The following is a 24071-nucleotide window of genomic DNA, read 5'->3' as shown; positions in this document are numbered from 1 at the left end:
ATTTTATGGGCCGCGACCGGGAGGTCCATGGGGCAACGCACAATTGGCCCAGCGTCGTCTGGGTTAGGGAGGGTTTGGCCGGCAGGAATATCCTTGTCTCATCTCGCACTAGCGACTACTGTGGCGGGCCGGGTGCAGTGCACGCTGACCAGGTCGCCAGGTGTACGGTGTTTCCTCCGACACATTGGTGCGGCTGGCTTCCGGGTTGGATATGCATTGAGTCAAGAAGCAGTGCGGCTAGGTTGGGTTGTGTTTCGGAGGACGCATGGCTCTCGACCTTCGCCTCTCCCTAGTCCGTATGGGAGTTGCAGCGATGAGACAAGACTGTAACTACCAATTGGATTCCACGAAATTGGAGAGAAAAAAGGGGTATATTAAAAAATAAAACATTTTATGGGACCAGAATTTATCAGCCTTGGCTCAATCAAATGTTCTCCACTGTAAATGAAGCCTGCGTATGCCGAACATGGCGGTTCTGCAAGTTTTCCATCAGAAAGGACTTGAGAGCTGCCCAGTTCCAACAGGTTTGACTAAGGGTACAGGGGTAGTAGACTGAAGGAGCACTCTCCGTCATGGATAGATCATCCTCCTATAGTCCTGTCTGATTACTGGAAAGCTCTTGTTGCATTACAACCACTCTATAATCATATTCAACTGAATCATCTGCAACTTTACTCCAAGCTTCCTCATTTTGTAAGGGGATGGTTTTTGTTTTCATCCGCCTCACCCTGTCTGTGATTAGTCATTCGGTCTTTGTCCCATGTTACAATGGAAAATCATCTTACACTTACATCATTGATGTTCGGGTGTGAAGAACGCCTGGTGTTGTCTCCCACTACAACATTGAAACACGCCGTTTCTCGGGTCAGTATGAGTTGAGGTGATTTTACTGTTCCCCAACTAGTCTTTATGTGCTGGTACATAATAAGCCTCCATTGCAGCATAGGACTACTCATATTGATGATTTGTATAACCTATTATAAAAGTGGTTTAACCTATTATAAAACAAGCTGTGCATTACGAGAAGGCAGGCATTATATTATGTAGGCTACCTTTACGTGTTGCATCATTCTTTATTTTGTGTGTGTGCGTGCGTGTGTGTGTGTGTGACAGAGAGAGAGAGAGAGAGAGAGAGAGGTAAAATCCAGCACGCCTTTACCATTGTTTGTGTCTGCCAGTGCAAACCTACAATTTCAACTTTTAACACATGAGGTTGAAAGGGGACAAAACTTCACAGGGGGGAATTAATGTTTAACATATTTACAAAAAAAATGTATCTACCCCCTGAGAGGTCTTATGCCTCAATACAGAGTCTTTATTTGCCATATAGGCATAGTCCAACCTATAGATTGTGTAGCAAAGGTTCTGTGGATGGTAAATAGGTTATTTTTAGGGACAGCAGCATGTCTCAACACATCACACGACCATTTCCTGCAACGTGAGGAGACTCAGCACTGCGACTCAGTATGGGCTATCCATAGGGATACAGTGTGCGTTTTAGCCACAGTGCCTTAGCAGTAGGCTACAGAATATTGGCTACTGTATAGGTATGTGCGCAATGGCGCACATTCACCGAGCACTATTGGATTTTAGGAGTGTCAGTCGACTGTAGGGGAGGATAGGTAGCCAAAAACAAATCTATATCGGGAAGACCCAGCTGTCAGATGCAGAAACGTGAACAGGTGGCCTCTCCAGAGACTTACGCGTGAAGGTGAATAGACTAACAGCTTACCTCTTTCTCTAATCTTCTGCTGACGACAGCAATACTGACCCTACGGTCTAAATTATGTCTATCGCAGTTTGAGATTCAAGACCCGATCAATTCGTGTTGATTCAAGTGACAGTCGCTCCTCGGTTGGACTTTCGTTGCTGACGTTTTTTTCTCCAAGTGTCAGAGAATCTGAAAGTGACGTCTGGACTTTCGAAGATGTGCTGGCGCCTTGCATTTACCTGGATTTCACAGTAGTTACTTTCACGTGTAGGCTACATTGAGATTGGGATTTACTAAGGACCCAGATGCCAAAGCAGCATGTTTCCCGAAATTAATAACAAGGTGAGGTCCATCATCCATTTTGGGTATATCCATGAATCCGTTATTTATTTATCTCTTTAGGTTACGGATTTTGACCCAAAACATTTTTTTTTACAGCATTTATTTTCTGTTCTCTTGTCTACTCGACTTTTATTTTTTGCTTGAACATCAGAAAGTTATGTATTTTTTATGTCTGAAGTCTGAAATAATAATTGTTGTTGTTTAGATTGTATGGAGATTCACTTTTGTATTCCACTTATTTCACAAATACAGACTATTATGATATGTGTTATGAAGTAGGCCTAAACATTGTGTCCCATTTAGTAGGCTAATTCGCCTATAGGTTGTTGTGATTATCTGAGACAGTAAACATGATCCATGGCTATTTCAGTCTACACTTTATTTTATGAGTCATGGTGTTGAGATAAGCTCTATAGCTTCACCATAAATAGGATCAAACATGATCAAGGACAGGGAACCAGCAACTCATTCATCCACTGTTTACAAAGAATATTAGCCTTGTAAACATGTGTCATTAATTATTTGCAACATCATTGTCACATTGATAACCTAACCAGCCAACTGTACCTCAGTTAATGCAACATTTTATTTGATCTGAATAGCAAAAGTTTGTCGCTCTTATTCAGCTCTTCTTGGTATTTTCGATACTTTGATTATCATCGACATTGAAGCGTTACTTTCCACATGCTTTACAGTGACGGGTGTCATATGAGTCTCAGAAAATACATACTTTTGTATATATGGTGTATGTGGACACCCCTTCAAATGATTGGATTTGTCTATTTCAGCCACATCCGTTGCTGACAAGTGTATAAAATTGAGCGCACAGCCATGCAATCTCCATAGAGAAACACTGACATGAGAAGGGCCTTACTGTAGAAGTAGAAGTGCCTTCCTCACCATCTTAAATAAGCATGCCCCATTCAAAACATTTAGAACCAGGAACAGATATAGCCCTTGGTTCACTCCAGACCTGACTGCCCTTGACCAGCACAAAAACATCCTGTGGCGTACTGCATTAGCATCAAATAGCCCCTGCGATATGCAACTTTTCAGGGAAGTTAGGAACTAATATACACAGGCAGTTATGAAAGCTAAGGCTAGCTTTTTCTTTTTTTCTTTTTTTTTTCTTAAAAAAAAAGTTACCCCTTTTTCTCCCCAATCTCGTGGTATCCAATTGTTAGTAGCTACTATCTTGTCTCATCGCTACAACTCCCGTACGGGCTCGGGAGAGACGAAGGTTGAAAGTCATGCGTTCTCCGATACACAACCCAACCAAGCTGCACTGCTTCTTAACACAGCGCGCATCCAACCCGGAAGCCAGCCACACCAATGTGTCGGAGGAAACACCGTGCACCTGGCAACCTTGGTTAGCGTGCAATGCGCCCAGCCCGCCACAGGAGTCGCTGGTGCACGATGAGACAAGGATGTCCCTACCGGCCAAACCCTCCCTAACCCGGACGACGCTAGGCCAATTGTGCGTCGGCCCACGACCTCCCGGTCGCAGCTGGTTACGACAGAGCCTGGGCGTGAACCCAGAGTCTCTGGTAGTACAGCGCCCTTAACCACTGTGCCACCCGGGAGGCCTAGGCTCCTGTAGCACAAACTCAAAAAAGTTCTGGGACACTGTAAAGTCCATGGAGAATAAGAGCACCTCCTCCCAGCTGCCCACTGCACTGTGGCTAGGAAACACTGTCACCACCGATAAATCCACGATAAACATATTTCTACGGCTGGCCATGCTTTCCACCTGGCTACTCCTACCCAGGTCAACTGCCCTGCATCCCCAACAGCAACTCGCCCAAGCCTCCCCCATTTCTCTTTCACCCAAAACCAGATAGATGATGTTCTGAAAGAGCTGCAAAATCTGGACCCCTACAAATCAGCCGGGCTAGACAATCTGGACCCTCTCTTTCTAAAATGATTTGCCAAAATTGTTGCAACCCCTATTACTAGCCTGTTCAACCTCTCTTTCGTATCGTCTAAGATCCACAAAGATTGGAAAGCTGCCACGGTTATCCCCCTCTTCAAAGGGGGAGACACTCTAGACTCAAACTGCTACAGACCTATATCTATCCTACCATGCCTTTCTAAGGTCTTCGAAAGCCAAGTTAACAAACAGACAGTATCACTACTCTGGACGGTTATAACTTAGAGTATGTGGACAACTAAATACCTAGGTGTCTGGTTAGACGGTAAACTCTCCTTCCAGACCCACATTAAGCATCTCCAAAATTAAATCTAGAATCGGCTTCCTATTTTGCAACAAAGCATCCTTTACTCATGCTGCCAAACATACCCTCATAAAACTGACTATCCTACCGATCCTCGACTTCGGCGATGTCATTTACAAAATAGCCTCCAATACTCTACTCAACAAATTGGATGCAGTCTATCACAGTGCCATCCATTTTGTCACCAAAGCGCCATAATACTACCCACCACTACGACCTGTACACTCTCGTTGGCTGGCCCTCACTTCATACTTGTCGCCAAACCCACTGGCTCCAGGTCATCTACAAATCTTTGCTAGGTAAAGCCCCGCCTTATCTCAGTTCACTGGTCACCATAGCAACACCCACCCACAGCACGCGCTCCAGCAGGTATATTTCTCAGGTCACCCCCAAAGCCAATTCCCCATACTGTATTTATTTATTTATTTATTTTGCTCCTTTGCACCCCAGTATCTCTACTTGCACATTCATCTTCTGCACATTTATCACTCCAGTGTTTAATTGCTATATCGTAATTACCTCGCCACTATGGCCTATTTATTGCCTTACTTCTCTTATCTTACCTCATTTGCACACACTGTATATAGACTTTTTTTCTACTTTATTATTGACTGTATTGTATGTTTGTTTATTCAATGTGTAACTCAGTGTTGTTGCATGTGTCGAACTGCTTTGATTTATCTTGGCCAGGTCGCAGTTGTAAATGATAACTTGTTCTCAACTAGCCTACCTGGTAAAATAAAGGTGAAATAAAAAAATTAACGGAAGAACTCAGTGACTTTCAACATGGCGCAGTCATAGGATGCCACCTTTCCAACAAGTCAGTTCGCCCTGCTAAAGCTGCCCTAGGTCAACTATAAGTACTGTTATTGTGAAGTGGAAACATCTAGGAGCAACAACGGCTCAGCTGCGAAGTGGTAGGCCGCACGAGCTCACAGAACGGGAGCTTTCAGTTGCCACCAGGTGCTGAAGTGCGTAGTGCATAAAACTAATCTGTCCTCAGTTGCAACACTCACTACGTAGTTCCAAACTGCCTCTGGAAGCACAAGAACTGTTTGTCTGGAGCTTCACAAGGCTAAGATCGCCATGTGCAATAACAAGCTTCGGCTGGAGTGATGTAAAGCTTGCCGCCATTGGACTCTACAGCAGTGAAAACGTGTTCTCTGGAGAGATTAATCCCGCTTCACCATCTGGCAGTTCGACAGACAAATCTGGGTTTGGCGGATGCCAGGAGAACGCTACCTGCCCCAATGTCTAGTGTCAACTGTAAAGTTTGGTGGAAGAGTAATAATGGTCTGGGGCTGTTTTTCATGGTTTTCTAAGCCCCTTAATTCCAGTGAAGGGAAATCTTAACGTTACAAAGCAAGTTCATACAGAAATAACTTGACTGGCCTGCACAGAGCCCTGACCTGAACACTATCAAACACCTTTGGGATGAATTGGAACGCTGACTGCGAGCCAGGCCTAATCACCTAACATCAGTGCCCGACCTCACTAATGCTCTTGTGGCTGAATGGAAGCAAGTCCCTGCAGCAATGTTCCAACATCTAGTGGAAAGCCTTCCCAGAAGAGTGGAGGCTGTTGTAGCAGCAAAGGGGGATGAACTCCATATAAATGACCATGATTTTGGAATGAGATGTTCAACAAGCAGGTGTCCACATACTTTTGGTCATGTAGTTTATTTGGAATACTGTGATCCCTTTCAAGGACCATTCCAGTATCCAGTAAGATGTGCACTGCAGCCAATTAATGGGGTAGCTTCGACCCACATCGCAGTACAACCCTCACTCTCACAAACCTCCCAAGGGGCAGCCAAGGTTGTGTTATGTGTGCATCCTGCATTAATATCTGAATGTGTGTTTGCTGCCTTGAACTCAGATTCCAAACAGCCAATGATGTGGGCACTATTGTCCTTCTACTCTAAATCCACCCCAGAAACCGTGCCTTATCCTTTTATACATGGCCCTGGGTATGTATGCATGGGAATCAAAATACTATCATATTCTCGCAAAGGAACCCAAATGGGTCAGTAAGAATATTGAGCATATGGATGGAAGAGATATCCGTTTAGTGAACTCGTGAAAAAGTATAGTGTTACTGTAGGTCTAGGTCAAGTTCAATCATAAATCTGCTCTGCTACCCAAGTACCCAGCCAACCGTTGCCCATGCCCTCTCAGGCTCTCTGAGTTTAGCCTGTGCCCATCTGGGCTGGAGGTTTTAGTCCACCCATACGGTGTCTCTCAGTCTCTCAACACACTGTTAGTTGACATGCTCCCCTCTGATTAAGGCACGCGTTAGCATAGCTATGCGGACAATTTTGCACCAGAACTAATAGAATTGCAGTGGCTCATATATAGCCTGGCACCAGACTGAATTGTGCTTTGAGAAATTAAGTCCACGATCAACAAGCCCTCTGCTCTCCTTTCCATTACCACCATCATCACCACACCCTTACACTCTTCATAGAACATCAGAGCCAATGCTCCAGGAAAGGATTGTAGGTTGTGGAAAAACTGAGTGATAAAGAGACCATTGTTACTGTGGTAGTGACTTGCACAAAATACTCTAATTTCAGGGAGTGTGCATCGTCTTTGCTTGCGTGGTAATAATCCTACTTCACTGCCCACTGGCTGTTTATATCTGTGGGACCCACCGCTGTGCTGGGACTTTCAGTCCCACCAGCAACAACCAGGCTGTTTATTCTCCTCATTCAAAGAGATGCTTTGAAGTGAATCAGTTTCGGATACAACAAAAATATGTAATTTATAATTCAAAACAATACGTGATTTATAATTCAGATGAATGACCTCAATGACTTGTTATGAGTCATATTAAATATATTTAACAAAACTGAATCTGATTTTAGAGAGATTCCCTTATCCATCGCCACCCCCTCACTGACTTAAAGAGGTATATAGAAGCGAGTTTTGTGTGTAAATGTAATGTTAAGTCAAGTCTCCCATATTCCTCCACAGTCTTCAAAACCAGAGGCCTTCCCCCACTCACACAGACTCCAGACCCAACAGGCAACCAACCGGCCCTATTTACAGGTGAGCCTTTACTCACAGGTGACCCCTGACCTGCGGAGCATTTGAGCACCTGCAGACCCACTCTTTCAATCCTGTATATTTCTGTCTGTGCTATGCCCTCCCCTTTCACTCCACCAAAACTCATTACCCTAGCTAGGTCATGCTACTGGAGGGCACTGGAGTACACGGAATATATATACCTTGTAACCACTCCCAAGGGGTAAAATCATGGTGCTGCTCACTGTCAGACCTGGATGTGTTTAAGAACACAGAGTAGTAGTCTAGTCAGCTTGAATCCAGTTGTGCATAAGCATGATACTGTATTTGCATCCATGTGCTTGTTATGGCAGGTGCTTGGACCTATATTTAGCCTGTGTCTCTATGCGTCAAGACCAAGTTGGCAGCTACTGCAGCAGCCTGTGTCTCTATGCGTCATGACCAAGTTGGCAGCTACTGCAGCAGCCTGTGTCTCTATGCGTCAAGACCAAGTTGGCAGCTACTGCAGCAGCCTGTGTCTCAATGCGTCATGACCAAGATGGCAGCTACTGCAGCAGCCTGTGTCTCTATGCGTCATGACCAAGTTGGCAGCTACTGCAGCAGCCTGTGTCTCAATGCGTCATGACCAAGTTGGCAGCTACTGCAGCAGCCTGTGTCTCAATGCGTCATGACCAAGTTGGCCGCTACTGCAGCAGCCTGTGTCTCAATGCGTCATGACCAAGTTGGCAGCTACTGCAGCAGCCTGTGTCTCTATGCGTCATGACCAAGTTGGCAGCTACTGCAGCAGCCTGTCTCTCTATGCGTCATGACCAAGTTGGCCGCTACTGCAGCAGCCTGTGTCTCAATGCGTCATGACCAAGTTGGCCGCTACTGCAGTAGCCTGTGTCTCAATGCGTCATGACCAAGTTGGCCGCTACTGCAGTAGCCTGTGTCTCAATGCGTCATGACCAAGTTGGCCGCTACTGCAGTAGCCTGTGTCTCAATGCGTCATGACCAAGTTGGCAGCTACTGCAGCAGCCTGTGTCTCTATGCGTCATGACCAAGTTGGCAGCTACTGCAGCAGCCTGTGTCTGTATGCGTCATGACCAAGTTGGCCGCTACTGCAGCAGCCTGTGTCTCAATGCGTCATGACCAAGTTGGCAGCTACTGCAGTAGCCTGTGTCTCTATGCGTCATGACCAAGTTGGCAGCTACTGCAGCAGCCTGTGTCTCTATGCGTCATGACCAAGATGGCAGCTACTGCAGCAGCCTGTGTCTCAATGCGTCATGACCAAGTTGGCAGCTACTGCAGCAGCCTGTGTCTCAATGCGTCATGACCAAGTTGGCAGCTACTGCAGCAGCCTGTGTCTCAATGCATCATGACCAAGTTGGCAGCTACTGCAGCAGCCTGTGTCTCAATGCGTCATGACCAAGTTGGCAGCTACTGCAGCAGCCTGTCTCTCTATGCGTCATGACCAAGTTGGCCGCTACTGCAGCAGCCTGTGTCTCTATGCGTCATGACCAAGTTGGCAGCTACTGCAGCAGCCTGTGTCTCAATGCGTCATGACCAAGTTGGCCGCTACTGCAGCAGCCTGTGTCTCAATGCGTCATGACCAAGTTGGCCACTACTGCAGCAGCCTGTGTCTCAATGCGTCATGACCAAGTTGGCAGCTACTGCAGCAGCCTGTGTCTATGCGTCATGACCAAGTTGGCCGCTACTGCAGCAGCCTGTGTCTCAATGCGTCATGACCAAGTTGGCAGCTACTGCAGCAGCCTGTGTCTCAATGCGTCATGACCAAGTTGGCCGCTACTGCAGCAGCCTGTGTCTCAATGCGTCATGACCAAGTTGGCAGCTACTGCAGCAGCCTGTGTCTCTATGCGTCATGACCAAGTTGGCAGCTACTGCAGCAGCCTGTGTCTCTATGCGTCATGACCAAGTTGGCCGCTACTGCAGTTGGCCGCTAGCCTGTGTCTCAATGCGTCATGACCAAGTTGGCCGCTACTGCAGCAGCCTGTGTCTCAATGCGTCATGACCAAGTTGGCCGCTACTGCAGTAGCCTGTGTCTCAATGCGTCATGACCAAGTTGGCCGCTACTGCAGTAGCCTGTGTCTCAATGCGTCATGACCAAGTTGGCAGCTACTGCAGCAGCCTGTGTCTCTATGCGTCATGACCAAGTTGGCAGCTACTGCAGCAGCCTGTGTCTGTATGCGTCATGACCAAGTTGGCCGCTACTGCAGCAGCCTGTGTCTCAATGCGTCATGACCAAGTTGGCAGCTACTGCAGCAGCCTGTGTCTCTATGCGTCATGACCAAGTTGGCCGCTACTGCAGTAGCCTGTGTCTCTATGCGTCATGACCAAGTTGGCAGCTACTGCAGCAGCCTGTGTCTCTATGCGTCATGACCAAGATGGCAGCTACTGCAGCAGCCTGTGTCTCAATGCGTCATGACCAAGTTGGCAGCTACTGCAGCAGCCTGTGTCTCAATGCGTCATGACCAAGTTGGCAGCTACTGCAGCAGCCTGTGTCTCAATGCATCATGACCAAGTTGGCAGCTACTGCAGCAGCCTGTGTCTCAATGCGTCATGACCAAGTTGGCAGCTACTGCAGCAGCCTGTCTCTCTATGCGTCATGACCAAGTTGGCCGCTACTGCAGCAGCCTGTGTCTCTATGCGTCATGACCAAGTTGGCAGCTACTGCAGCAGCCTGTGTCTCAATGCGTCATGACCAAGTTGGCCGCTACTGCAGCAGCCTGTGTCTCTATGCGTCATGACCAAGTTGGCCACTACTGCAGCAGCCTGTGTCTCAATGCGTCATGACCAAGTTGGCAGCTACTGCAGCAGCCTGTGTCTATGCGTCATGACCAAGTTGGCCGCTACTGCAGCAGCCTGTGTCTCTATGCGTCATGACCAAGTTAGCAGCTACTGCAGCAGCCTGTGTCTCAATGCGTCATGACCAAGTTGGATGCTACTGCAGCAGCCTGTGTCTCAATGCGTCATGACCAAGTTGGCAGCTACTGCAGCAGCCTGTGTCTCTATGCGTCATGACCAAGTTGGCCGCTACTGCAGCAGCCTGTGTCTCAATGCGTCATGACCAAGTTGGCAGCTACTGCAGCAGCCTGTGTCTCTATGCGTCATGACCAAGTTGTCCGCTACTGCAGCAGCCTGTGTCTCTATGCGTCATGACCAAGTTGGCCGCTACTGCAGCAGCCTGTGTCTCAATGAGTCATGACCAAGTTGGCAGCTACTGCAGCAGCCTGTGTCTCTATGCGTCATGACCAAGTTGGCCGCTACTGCAGCAGCCTGTGTCTCTATGCGTCATGACCAAGTTGACAGCTACTGCAGCAGCCTGTGTCTCAATACGTCATGACCAAGTTGGCAGCTACTGCAGCAGCCTGTGTCTCTATGCGTCATGACCAAGTTGGCCGCTACTGCAGCAGCCTGTGTCTCAATGAGTCATGACCAAGTTGGCCGCTACTGCAGCAGCCTGTGTCTCTATGCGTCATGACCAAGTTGGCCGCTACTGCAGCAGCCTGTGTCTCAATGCGTCATGACCAAGTTGGCAGCTACTGCAGCAGCCTGTGTCTCTATGCGTCATGACCAAGTTGGCAGCTACTGCAGCAGCCTGTGTCTCTATGCATCATGACCAAGTTGGCCGCTACTGCAGCAGCCTGTGTCTCAATGCGTCATGACCAAGTTGGCCGCTACTGCAGCAGCCTGTGTCTCTATGCGTCATGACCAAGTTGACAGCTACTGCAGCAGCCTGTGTCTCAATACGTCATGACCAAGTTGGCAGCTACTGCAGCAGCCTGTGTCTCTATGCGTCATGACCAAGTTGGCCGCTACTGCAGCAGCCTGTGTCTCAATGAGTCATGACCAAGTTGGCCGCTACTGCAGCAGCCTGTGTCTCTATGCGTCATGACCAAGTTGGCCGCTACTGCAGCAGCCTGTGTCTCAATGCGTCATGACCAAGTTGGCAGCTACTGCAGCAGCCTGTGTCTCTATGCGTCATGACCAAGTTGGCAGCTACTGCAGCAGCCTGTGTCTCTATGCATCATGACCAAGTTGGCCGCTACTGCAGCAGCCTGTGTCTCAATGCGTCATGACCAAGTTGGCAGCTACTGCAGCAGCCTGTGTCTCTATGCGTCATGACCAAGTTGTCCGCTACTGCAGCAGCCTGTGTCTCTATGCGTCATGACCAAGTTGGCCGCTACTGCAGCAGCCTGTGTCTCAATGAGTCATGACCAAGTTGGCAGCTACTGCAGCAGCCTGTGTCTCTATGCGTCATGACCAAGTTGGCCGCTACTGCAGCAGCCTGTGTCTCTATGCGTCATGACCAAGTTGACAGCTACTGCAGCAGCCTGTGTCTCAATACGTCATGACCAAGTTGGCAGCTACTGCAGCAGCCTGTGTCTCTATGCGTCATGACCAAGTTGGCCGCTACTGCAGCAGCCTGTGTCTCAATGAGTCATGACCAAGTTGGCCGCTACTGCAGCAGCCTGTGTCTCTATGCGTCATGACCAAGTTGGCCGCTACTGCAGCAGCCTGTGTCTCAATGCGTCATGACCAAGTTGGCAGCTACTGCAGCAGCCTGTGTCTCTATGCGTCATGACCAAGTTGGCAGCTACTGCAGCAGCCTGTGTCTCTATGCATCATGACCAAGTTGGCCGCTACTGCAGCAGCCTGTGTCTCAATGCGTCATGACCAAGTTGGCCGCTACTGCAGCAGCCTGTGTCTCTATGCGTCATGACCAAGTTGACAGCTACTGCAGCAGCCTGTGTCTCAATACGTCATGACCAAGTTGGCAGCTACTGCAGCAGCCTGTGTCTCTATGCGTCATGACCAAGTTGGCCGCTACTGCAGCAGCCTGTGTCTCAATGAGTCATGACCAAGTTGGCCGCTACTGCAGCAGCCTGTGTCTCTATGCGTCATGACCAAGTTGGCCGCTACTGCAGCAGCCTGTGTCTCAATGCGTCATGACCAAGTTGGCAGCTACTGCAGCAGCCTGTGTCTCTATGCGTCATGACCAAGTTGGCAGCTACTGCAGCAGCCTGTGTCTCTATGCATCATGACCAAGTTGGCCGCTACTGCAGCAGCCTGTGTCTCAATGCGTCATGACCAAGTTGGCCGCTACTGCAGCAGCCTGTCTCTCTATGCGTCATGACCAAGTTGGCCGCTACTGCAGCAGCTTGTGCACGTGCAATTAAATATCACCGCTACAGTGCCTTGCGAAAGTATTCGGCCCCCTTGAACTTTGCGACCTTTTGCCACATTTCAGGCTTCAAACATAAAGATATAAAACTGTATTTTTTTGTGAAGAATCAACAACAATTGGGACACAATCATGAAGTGGAAGGACATTTATTGGATATTTCAAACTTTTTTAACAAATCAAAAACTGAAAAATTGGGGCGTGCAAAATTATTCAGCCCCTTTACTTTCAGTGCAGCAAACTCTCTCCAGAAGTTCAGTGAGGATCTCTGAATGATCCAATGTTGACCTAAATGACTAATGATGATAAATACAATCCACCTGTGTGTAATCAAGTCTCCGTATAAATGCACCTGCACTGTGATAGTCTCAGAGGTCCGTTAAAAGCGCAGAGAGCATCATGAAGAACAAGGAACACACCAGGCAGGTCCGAGATACTGTTGTGAAGAAGTTTAAAGCCGGATTTGGATACAAAAAGATTTCCCAAGCTTTAAACATCCCAAGGAGCACTGTGCAAGCAATAATATTGAAATGGAAGGAGTATCAGACCACTGCAAATCTACCAAGACCTGGCCGTCCCTCTAAACTTTCAGCTCATACAAGGAGAAGACTGATCAGAGATGCAGCCAAGAGGCCCATGATCACTCTGGATGAACTGAAGAGATCTACAGCTGAGGTGGGAGACTCTGTCCATAGGACAACAATCAGTCGTATATTGCACAAATCTGGCCTTTATGGAAGAGTGGCAAGAAGAAAGCCATTTCTTAAAGATATCCATAAAAAGTGTTTAAAGTTTGCCACAAGCCACCTGGGAGACACACCAAACATGTGGAAGAAGGTGCTCTGGTCAGATGAAACCAAAATTGAACTTTTTGGCAACAATGCAAAACGTTATGTTTGGCGTAAAAGCAACACAGCTCATCACCCTGAACACACCATCCCCACTGTCAAACATGGTGGTGGCAGCATCATGGTTTGGGCCTGCTTTTCTTCAGCAGGGACAGGGAACATGGTTAAAATTGATGGGAAGATGTCTGCAAAAGACCTGAGACTGGGACGGAGATTTGTCTTCCAACAAGACAATGATCCAAAACATAAAGCAAAATCTACAATGGAATGGTTCAAAAATAAACATATCCAGGTGTTAGAATGGCCAAGTCAAAGTCCAGACCTGAATCCAATCGAGAATCTGTGAAAAGAACTGAAAACTGCTGTTCACAAATGCTCTCCATCCAACCTCACTGAGCTCGAGCTGTTTTGCAAGGAGGAATGGGAAAAAAATTCAGTCTCTCGATGTGCAAAACTGATAGAGACATACCCCAAGCGACTTACAGCTGTAATCACAGCAAAAGGTGGCGCTACAAAGTATTAACTTAAGGGGGCTGAATAATTTTGCACGCCCAATTTTTCAGTTTTTGATTTGTTAAAAAAGTTTGAAATATCCAATAAATGTCGTTCCACTTCATGATTGTGTCCCACTTGTTATTGATTCTTCACAAAAAAATACAGTTTTATATCTTTATGTTTGAAGCCTGAAATGTGGCAAAAGGTCGCAAAGTTCAAGGGGGCCGAATACTTTCGCAAGGCACTGTATGTAAAGATTTGGGTGCACTTTTCAACCTGTTGTTTTGTGCTGCTGTGCTTGCTGTAACCAAAGCAAAGGGATATATGACTACCGGTTCCAATTTACAATAACTGTCTATAATATCATCAATGTATTTACATTATTTATACAGGCTGATACAGTCATTACCGTGGAAGTCATTAAATATGTTACCGGCATGCATCATTTTCATGATTTTCTGAATAAACTCATGATCCCTGCCCTTGTTGCAGTCTAGGTTAGAGGTCTCCTTTCCCCATCATTAGCTTGGCTATTCCTGCAAGGCAGCCAGTGACACATGTAAACCTGCTCCTACAGCAAGCAGGATGTCAGCTAGAGAAAGGCCTGCTCCAGTTCAGCTCCCCCACAGCAGCAGATAGTGCTGACGCGGTCTGTCAGGGCCCAGTCTCCAATGTTTTGTCCCCGACTCACTCTCACCCTGCTCAGTAATTCCACCCTCAACCCTGGGGGTCCTGGTTACCTGAGCCACCACATTTAAAATGGCCAGAGCAGATCTCTCCCTCTATCCCTCCCTTTATTTTTGCTCCAACTCCCTCTCCCGTCTCCAAACCTTGGCCATAGAGTATGTGATCACATAGTCTCTTCCCACAGCCGCTATAATTCTGACACCGCTGGGGTTAGAGCGCCATGAGTCTGGCAAGCAAGACTAGTTACGACGATACAATATGTTATTGCACTTTTACTGTTTTCATCTGCATGTTTAAAAAAAACTTCCTTTATTTGAACCTTTTTCTCTCTCCTGTAGAAGTTTAACTCGGAGGGGACCTTGCCCCATCTGGAGGCCCCAGTGATACAGGTGGTTGTCAGCAATGCCAAACTCCACCACCAGCAGTCCGATAGCATCCTGCCCCACATCGTCAACAAGGGGGTGCAGAGCAACTACCAGACACACCAGGTGAGGCTACATTTCACACTGTGTCACACTATACTGTTGGCCTCCAAGATCACTTGACTCCAGTTGTCAATTGTAAATGCACATGTAAATAATAAGTCCTTGATAGTTTATACATCTTCAGATGAACCCTCTGAGCCCCAGGGGGAACAGCTCATAACAACAGAGCAAATGAAATGGCATCAAACACATGGAAACCATGTGTTTTATGTATTTGATACCATTCCACTGATTCCGCTCCAGCCGTTACCACGAGACCGTTCTCCCCAATTAAGGTGCCACCAGCCTCCTGTGCTCTGAGCTGTATCTGACATGTATCGCTCCCAGCAATGTAAAAGGAAGTGAGACCTGTTTCATCAGGGTTAGGCTAAGTGATAGTGCCAAAGTGTTGTGAGAACAGATCAGCTGACCTCTTCTGTCCTTTTGTGATTGGCAGGATGAGAGATCAAAGCCGTCCTCCCAGTTCCCCATGCGGTTCGGCTCCTCCGTGGAGAACCTGTCTGACTCCATCACCACCAAGGGCCTCAGCAACAAGCTGGAGGAGAAGAAGCTTTATGAGGGACAGAGGATGCCCATGTCTCCCACAGAGGCACTGAGGCACTTCCAGGGGCGTCTGACAGAGTTTGAGCAGGAGGAGATCATGGACTACTCAGAGATCTGGTTCCTGGGTCTGGAGACCAAAAAGTTTGAGGGCTCTCACGGGATTCCTCAGAACGCAGGCTACGACGACGAGCACGGCAGCTACAACAAGGTAACATTTCAACAAGGATTTGAATACATGTTTCTCATAAGCATGAGTTTATTTTCTATGATTGTGTTTTGCTTTTTGTGTATTGATGTGAATATTGATGTGTATATTGATGTATACAGTATATTGATGTGTTTGATGTCTATTGATGTATATACATGGCCCATATGTGAAAGAGACCTTGGTCTCAGCATGACTCCCTGTCAAAATAAAGGTTAAATAAAAAATGTACAAATATTATTGTGGTTCCTTAAGGTAAGAAGTAGGAGTGTTTTTCTTTATTTGCAAGACATTATGCTGTGAGCTCTCTCTCAACTTCAAGGTAAACTTCTTTGAAATGACGTTAAGGCACAAGAACAGCAGTCCAATGCATTGTGAGGATTGTTTAGACTCATGACCAGAACTAGTGTTTGGCACTGGAAGTAGTAGGGAAAATGTTCATTATGTAATCATTACAAACAACCATCATTAAAGGATGTCATTGTACTGTATCATGAACTACTAATTAAGTACATACAATGAAGCTCTTGTATTTAAAAAATATTGTCCGACACACCATACACACACACAGTACACCAAAAACATCCTATTGAATGTTCTGTCTGTCCCGTATCCAGGTTCTACACGACCACATTGGCTTCCGCTTTGAGGTGTTGGAGGTAATCGGGAAGGGATCCTTTGGACAGGTCCTGAAATGTCTGGACCACAAGACCCAAGAACTGGTTGCCATCAAGGTCATTCGCAACAAGAAAAGGTAGAACAGAATGTGCATCCAGTGCTCAAAGACTCTGAAACGGACCTTCTTGTGTGAGGTCATTAAACATGGACCTCTTCGTGACCTTTTCACGGGGAGGTCCAAAGGGGTCTCCTTGCTATTGCTTTACGAGCCCTCTCTCAGGTGATCCAAAGCTCTGTGTGTCAATGGAACTCCCCCTTCTCCTCTTTGACTTTAATTGATGCAGATGTCATCAGTGCTTACTGCCCTTCAATAATGCAGAAAACAAAATAGGCGCTGAACAGCCTTAGGGCTGCCTTGGTCTCGCCACTGTGGCCAAGTCTTGAACAAAGCCCTCTCTCAAAAGTCTTGTTTCTCCTGGGAGAGGAGGAGCTTTTCCCTTCTTTACAGCTGTCATAATTTCTCACGTCAAAGGACATTAAAACTGGAATTGAAAAATATTGGCTAAAAGATTTTCCATGGTCACTGCAAAACTAAAGCTTGTCAGTCAAAATCTGTCACTGTGATTCATATTATATTATTTTTGTTGGGCTTTCATACTGTTTTGAATGGTTAAATCCAGAATGGAGACATGACCTGACTAACTCTTATTGGACTTCAGGTTCCACCACCAGGCCCTAGTGGAACTGAAGATCCTGGATGCTGTGAGGAGGAAAGACAGGGAAAAGTGCCACAACGTCATCCATATGAAAGAATACTTCTACTTCCGCAACCATCTCTGCATCTCCTTTGAGCTGCTAGGGTGAGTGTAGTGTGTGTAACACTATTATAAGACAACTGGAATTAGGCTGTGATTAAAGCGATCACACACACACACACACACACACACACACACACACAAGGGCTGGGGTCAATTCGAATTGAAGGCAGTCTATTCACAAAATAAACTTGAAATGCAATTCAACATTTGAATAAAGGGGCATCTATTTGCAATGACTTATCAATAAACGGAGAAGTAGAAGATATTTATTTCAAATGTTTTCCATTTTTGAATTTGAAATTAGAATCACTTCTTGAACTGACCCCAGCCCTGACACACACACACACATGCGCAAATACGATCAAAATAGTCCCGGTAGAAGATAAATTAAATCCTGAATAATGAATGTGTTACTCAAAGGTATTCAAGGTTGGGCACCTCTCCCAGGGCACAACAACAAGACTTAAGCCCTGAACTCCCCTATCACATACACAGCTCGCTTATCACTAGTCACTCCATGTGCTGCACTACTTGAGCAAAGTGAGCTTCCCACCTAGAACAATCTGCCTCAAACAACCTAGCCTTAGGTTCCCTCGGAGACAAGATAGTCTTCTGGGTCATTCCACCAATTGAGTACCTTTTTAAGTAGTGTAATTATTTCAAAATGAATAGTGTAACCATATAAAAACAAGATGTTACGAACCTCGTCCTCCTCTTCTGAGGAGGAGAAGCCAGAAGGATCGGAGGACCAAAACGCATTGTGGTAAGTGTCCACAATGTTTATTTTAAAACATAAACTGAACACTACGAAATACAAAACAATAAACGTGAAATGAACGAAACAGTCCCGTGTGGCGACAAACACTGACACGGAAGACAAACACCCACAACCCAAAACTGAAACCCAGGCTACCTAAGTTTGATTCTCAATCAGGGACAACAATTGACAGCTGCCTCTGATTGAAAACCATACTAGGCCGAACTCAAAAACCCACATAGAAAAACAAACATAGACTGCCCACCCCAACTCACGCCCTGACCATACTAAAACAAAGACAAAAACAAAGGAGCTAAGGTCAGAACGTGACACAAGAGTTCAGTTCACGTAACAGGGTTGACCTTAAAATGAGAGAGGTTTTTATTCGACCTTAAAATGAATCACTAAATCACGTGAAATAAATCATCTTCAGAATTTACATTGGCAAAGCAACAAAATAACGAGGGCTTTACAATGATGGTGAAAACTTGTAGAAATGTTGGGGTTAAGTGGGTGGTTTAAAATCATCCTAGAGGTCACAGACGGACATGTCAAAATGCAGAATTTTGGCACTTTAGCAAGCCTTTATTCATATAAAAAAACAGATGTACTGAATGTTCCTTGTGGTCTATATTTAAGGCCACTTCATTTAATATATCAGGCTTTTAAAATTCAATATTTGTGCACAATTTCAACCTAAAATATCAAAGGGACTAATTTAGTGGAACAACCCTTCTATACCAGTCTGGCTGACCTTTAGTAAACGTCGTAGACTGCCACCTTGCCCTGTCTAGCGTTACCGTCACCCAACCCCTTAGTTAATGCCTTGATTAGGGCCCTATCTCTATCCTCTGCCTGCTCGGGGTGTGAAAGCTCCGGTTACACTGGCCAGAGAAGTTTGTGCTTCCCATAAGTACTGAAAAATACCAGGAATATCTCTCTTCTTAAATCTCTCTTCTTAATGTTAAGACATTCTAGAATGTTCAGTAATCTGATATAGCATGTTCACTTCCGTTTCTATATCTGATTACTAAACTGCACGGTCCTGCTAGATTCAACAGAGCCATGGCATGAAAAAAAAAACACTGAAGTGCTGCCCTCTAGAGGACTAATAAACTGTAACGTTTGAGGCCACGTGCAAGTGTGGGAAAAAGAGAAAGAAGAGAGAACTGAGACTAGTGGCAGAAAGTTGTGTTTATCGTTCTACCAGGTCTTTAAATGATTGTGTCTTTGCGTCTTCTTATAGAGTCAACCTTTATGAACTGATTAAGAAGAACAACTTCCAGGGCTTCAGTCTGGCCCTGATTCGTCGTTTCACCCACTCCCTGCTCAAGTGCCTGCAGATGCTGCATAAGGAGAAGATCATTCACTGTGACCTCAAACCGGTAAGGTTCCTCAGACATACTGTATCGGCTCTGCATAGAGTAATAACACAAATACTATTTGGCTGATGAGTCAGACATGCTAATGCACAGTACCAGCTGCACTTTGATTGGTTACTTGGAAAATGAACGTTGCTTCTCTTTTCCACAAAAGGAGAACATCCTTCTGTCACAGAAAGGACAAGGAAATATCAAGGTGGTGGACTTTGGGTCCAGCTGTTATGAGCAGCAGAGAGGTGAGTGTCTCACCTGATTGAAATACCTGTTACACTTGGTATAAGTCTGATATTTAAAGCTCCAAAGCCACCGCACTCATATACAGTAGCCAAACTTGAACATAAACACTGTTAATAAACACTAAACACATAAACACTAAACACTGTAAACACTCCCTCTTCTTCTCCTTGCCTACCATTGTAGTCTACACCTACATCCAGAGTCGTTTCTACCGCTCCCCAGAGGTGATTCTGGGCCACCCCTACAGCATGGCCATCGACATGTGGAGCCTGGGCTGCATCATGGCTGAGCTCTACACCGGCTTCCCGCTCTTCCCTGGGGAGAGCGAGGTGGAGCAGATCGCCTGCATCATGGAGGTACACAGCCAGCCACACAGACACACAGTTTTTAGCAATCCATTTATCCATCATCATTCAAGAACCTTCTGTTATTTTATTTCTTAGGTATTCGGTATGCCTCCCACTGATTTTGTGCAGACAGCATCCAGGAAAAGATTGTTTTTCGGTAAGAACTTTCTGTGGTTTGTACAGTAAAAATGTGTTTCTTTAGCTCGGATATATAAGGTAGGCTGCGTTTAGATAGGCGGCCTAATTCTGATATTATTTCCACTAATTGGTCTTTTGACAAATCACATCAGATCTTTTCAAATCTGATTGGTCAAAAACCCAATTAGTGAGAAGAAAAATCTGAATTGGTCTTCCTGTTTAAACGCAGCCGTATAGACGTATACAATGCAAGCAATAAAACATTTTAACAAAGGATTATGTCTGGGATTAATCAGATGAATCTCTGGGTTGTGTTTGAAGCATGAGGTTTGGTAAGTCTCTAACTGGCGTGTTTGATGACTTGTTGCAGACTCTAAAGGAAACCCCAGAAACATCACAAACAGCAAAGGGAAGAAGAGGCGACCCAATTCCAAAGACCTGGCCAGTGTGTTGAAAACCAATGATCCTCTGTTCCTGGACTTCCTTCGACGCTGCCTCATGTATGTCAACACCAAACACACTAGAAATCTCGCACTCAGCACATGCTTATTACGCTATGGTGACACTGTCGTGAATAGCAGTGTTACTGTTGTCATGAGATTTCTGGTAGTTTGCTCCATCTTCTCCACCCACACTCACTGTGTATTCCTGTGCTGTCTAGGTGGGATCCAACCAAGCGTATGACACCAGATGAGGCGATGCAGCATGAGTGGATCCAGGAGGCCCATCTCAACAAGCTCAGGCCCAAAACACGACCCATGATGAGGAAGCCCAGTGAAAGCATGAGCAGCACAGAAAACAACTACAAGGCCACTTACCGCAAAGTAGTCACTAACAGGACAGGTAAGACCAGGCCTCTCGCTTGCTTTTTTCTCTAAAAGCGAATATTCACAATGTGTCAGATCAATTTATGGATTAAACCACATCATTTTGTGTGTGTGAAACACCATGTCCTCCCATTTTACATCGCAGCTGAGAAAATCGGGTCCGATAGCAACAACAAGCTGAAGAGGGACCTCTCCGCCAAGGCAGGGGGCAAGATGGTGACCGCTGAGCGACTATGTCCCATTGGAGCGTCAGCAGAGGAGCAGTTGTGTGAGGGCGTGGCCAAGGTCAACAGGGACACCAATCACGAGGCGAGCGTGGAGAGGCCCGTGCACATCATCATCAAGCCTCAGCTAGATGTGGGCACCGACGGAGAGTGCCAGGAGTCGTCCCAGTGTCTGCCCCCTATCATGTAGCAGCACAGGCAGGCAGCACTAGGCGTTATGGACTTTAACATCCTCAAAGAGGCAAAGTGGATAATGAATACTGTGGTCAGGTCTAGGGGATCTCCTGTTTTGTAACATTCCTGTGGTCTATGACACGCATTCAATACGTTTAATAAAGTCCCCTTCGCTCAGGGTTTCCCAAACTCTTAAGAGGAGCACGTTTAGTTTTTTTTGCCTTAACACTACACAGCTGATTCAGATGATCAAAACTTGATGATTAGCTGATTAATTGAATCGGCTGTGTAGTGCTAGGGGGAAAAAACAAAAATGTGCACCCCTTGGGTTCCCGGGGACCAAGTTTGGGAAACTCTGCATTGTCTACTTGTCATGGAGGAGAGCAAATATTGAGAGTTTGGCAAGCTACCAATCCTGACTGAAACCAAGGTTATTGTTGATGTTCCATTTTACTGTATAAAAGAGGCTCAGAGACAGGATCAGTTGAAGTGACAGATGTGGAATACCCTGGCACGCACGACAGCGTTACGCTTTTGTTGTGTGTCCCCTTTGTACCCAAGACCACAATCCTCAGTCCCACCTAGTGTTACCCTTTGTACATTTACTTCTTACAATGTATTATTTCTATTTTAGGTTAATCTTTTACTACTGTACTTTTATTGCGTAGATATTCCAAACCAACGCCGCTGTGTTGTGCAATATTTTGCATGGCTTAAACAACACACAAACAAACAAAAAGTATCTTCCTTTTAAATGGCTTTACAATTCAACAAAATGGCTATTCGTTTCTGAAGGAGCGTGTGCAATAAAGGCTGAGACATTTTTGTCACGGCTGATCTTTCAGCTTAGTTGTGCCCTGGAAGACAAAAATGTGCTATTCAAACCTTTATGACCGGCCTCTTTATTAGATTGAATAATAAGATTAGCACGATATTACATTATTATCATGGTGATTATGCGGAGGATTGTTTATGTACATTTATCCAGACATAGAGGGTATGTTTGTAATGGCTTGTTTCCCCTGTACATACCTGCTGTGATGGTTAATGTATGTCATGCAGTTAAGAATGTATGGAGTATGTTACAGGTTATTGTAAAGTGTAGACAAGGTTTTACTTGTATTGTCTATGTATGAAAAAAAGAAACATTTTGTACTCGATTATGTTTGTGTTTGGAATTGTTTTTACTATTAGACAGAGACAATCCTTTTAATATTGTGTGCCTTGCAGTATTAGAATCCTTGCACTTTACCTCTGTATTTATCTCACCCACCAGCCGTCTGCTCTCTCTGTTGAGATGCCAGCAATTCGAGCCTGGGGACCAGGTTACCTCTGTATGTACCTGGGATAAAAGACTACGATTCTTCATGTAAAAGTAATCAGATGAGAATGATGTGATTCTTGATATTGCTTGCCAGGAAATATTCAGCTAGGGAGTAGAATCATTTTGTGTTATCCCATGGCAGTTTCTATAAGTCAATGTAATGGCAAGGAATAAAACATACACAAAATCGTTGTATTGGTGACATAATATCTTTGTAGCTGTAAGGCCAGAGTACAGTGTTTTGTGAAATGTATGCTGTCATTTCACTTGCATCTGATAAATGAACGAGCTACACAAGCATACAGGGAGAGTCACCATAATCTGTCTGTATCTCAACAGTATATACAACTAAATGAATTGACTGTGACACTTAGTCACACAAATAAAGATTGAAGAGTAACAGGCTTGAACAAGAATATAAGTGGAAAAGTGAGTCATTTTTATTGTGAAATAAAATAGTTGCTTCAACTTGTATGCCTCAGTCTTTGATCTTAATTATTCACACACAAATAACAACCAAACTGTAGGTCTTGTATAATTAGAAGACTATGCCATGTAAACCCAGTCCATTACATATAATCATATGCTAGTTTACTTGCAGAGAAATAACAGCATAATTGCTGACCAAAGGGCCTGTGCCTCGTGCGTGAGCTTTGCAAAATAAATGTACACATACACTGAACAAAAATGTAAACATAACATGAAATGACTCACTTTCCACTCATATTCTTGTTCAATCCTGTTACTCTTCAATCTGTATTTGTGTGACTAAGTGTCACAGTCCCATGTTTCATGAGCTGAAATAAAAGATCCCAGAAATGTTCCATATGCATAAAAAGCTTATTTCTCTCAAATGTTGTGCATAAATGTGTTTACATCCCTGTTAGTGAGCATTTCTCCTTTGAATCCATCCACCTGACAGGTGTGGAATATCAAGAAGCTGATCAAACAGCATGATCATTACACAGGTGCACCTTGTGCGGGGGACAATAAAAGGACCCTCTAACATGTGCAGTTTTGTCACACAAAACAATGCCACAGCTGTCTCAAGTTTTGAGCGAGCGTGCAATTGGTATGCTGACTGCAGGAATGTCCACCAGGTAATTTACAGTTAATTTAATGTTAATTTCTCTACCATAACCCACCTCCAACTTCATTTTAGAGAATAAGGCAGTATGTCCAACCAGCCTCACAACTGCAGATCAAATGTATGGCGTCGTGTGGGCGAGCAGTTTGCTGATGTCAACGTTGTGAACAAAGCGCCCCATGGTGGCGGTGGGGTTATGGTATGTGCAGGCATAAACTACGGACAGCGAACACAATTGCATTTTATCGATGGTCATTTGAATTCACAGAACTACCGTGACGAGTACCCGAGGCCCATTGTGAGGCCTATTTATTTTAAGGTATCTGTGACGAACAGATACATATCTGTATTCCCAGTCATGTGAAATCCATATATTA

At 45.4% G+C, this 24071-nt stretch overlaps 1 protein-coding gene across 2 annotated transcripts; it reads left to right on the top strand.

Moving 5' to 3' along the window:
- The first annotated feature begins 1413 nt into the window (after positions 1-1413).
- Positions 1414-23075, top strand: LOC139407379 (dual specificity tyrosine-phosphorylation-regulated kinase 4-like). 2 transcript variants are annotated; one of them, XM_071151112.1, is made up of 13 exons: positions 1414-2053; positions 7263-7337; positions 14867-15016; positions 15450-15764; positions 16379-16515; positions 17099-17239; positions 19201-19339; positions 19491-19572; positions 19757-19929; positions 20017-20077; positions 20429-20558; positions 20720-20901; positions 21031-23075. In XM_071151112.1, the coding sequence occupies exons 1-13, from the start codon at positions 2030-2032 to the stop codon at positions 21297-21299; spliced, it is 1878 nt and encodes a 625-aa protein (XP_071007213.1). In that variant the 5' UTR covers positions 1414-2029; the 3' UTR covers positions 21300-23075. The 2 variants fall into 2 exon arrangements, with proteins under 2 accessions (XP_071007213.1, XP_071007223.1); XM_071151122.1 differs by lacking the exon at positions 7263-7337 and having other exon boundaries at positions 1454-2053.
- The last annotated feature ends 996 nt before the right edge of the window (positions 23076-24071 follow it).

This window comes from Oncorhynchus clarkii, chromosome 1 (genome assembly GCF_045791955.1).
Source record: "Oncorhynchus clarkii lewisi isolate Uvic-CL-2024 chromosome 1, UVic_Ocla_1.0, whole genome shotgun sequence".
Lineage (NCBI taxonomy): Eukaryota > Metazoa > Chordata > Actinopteri > Salmoniformes > Salmonidae > Oncorhynchus > Oncorhynchus clarkii.
Note: the sequence above shows the minus strand (reverse complement) of the source record. Positions and strands in the feature narration are given on the sequence as shown.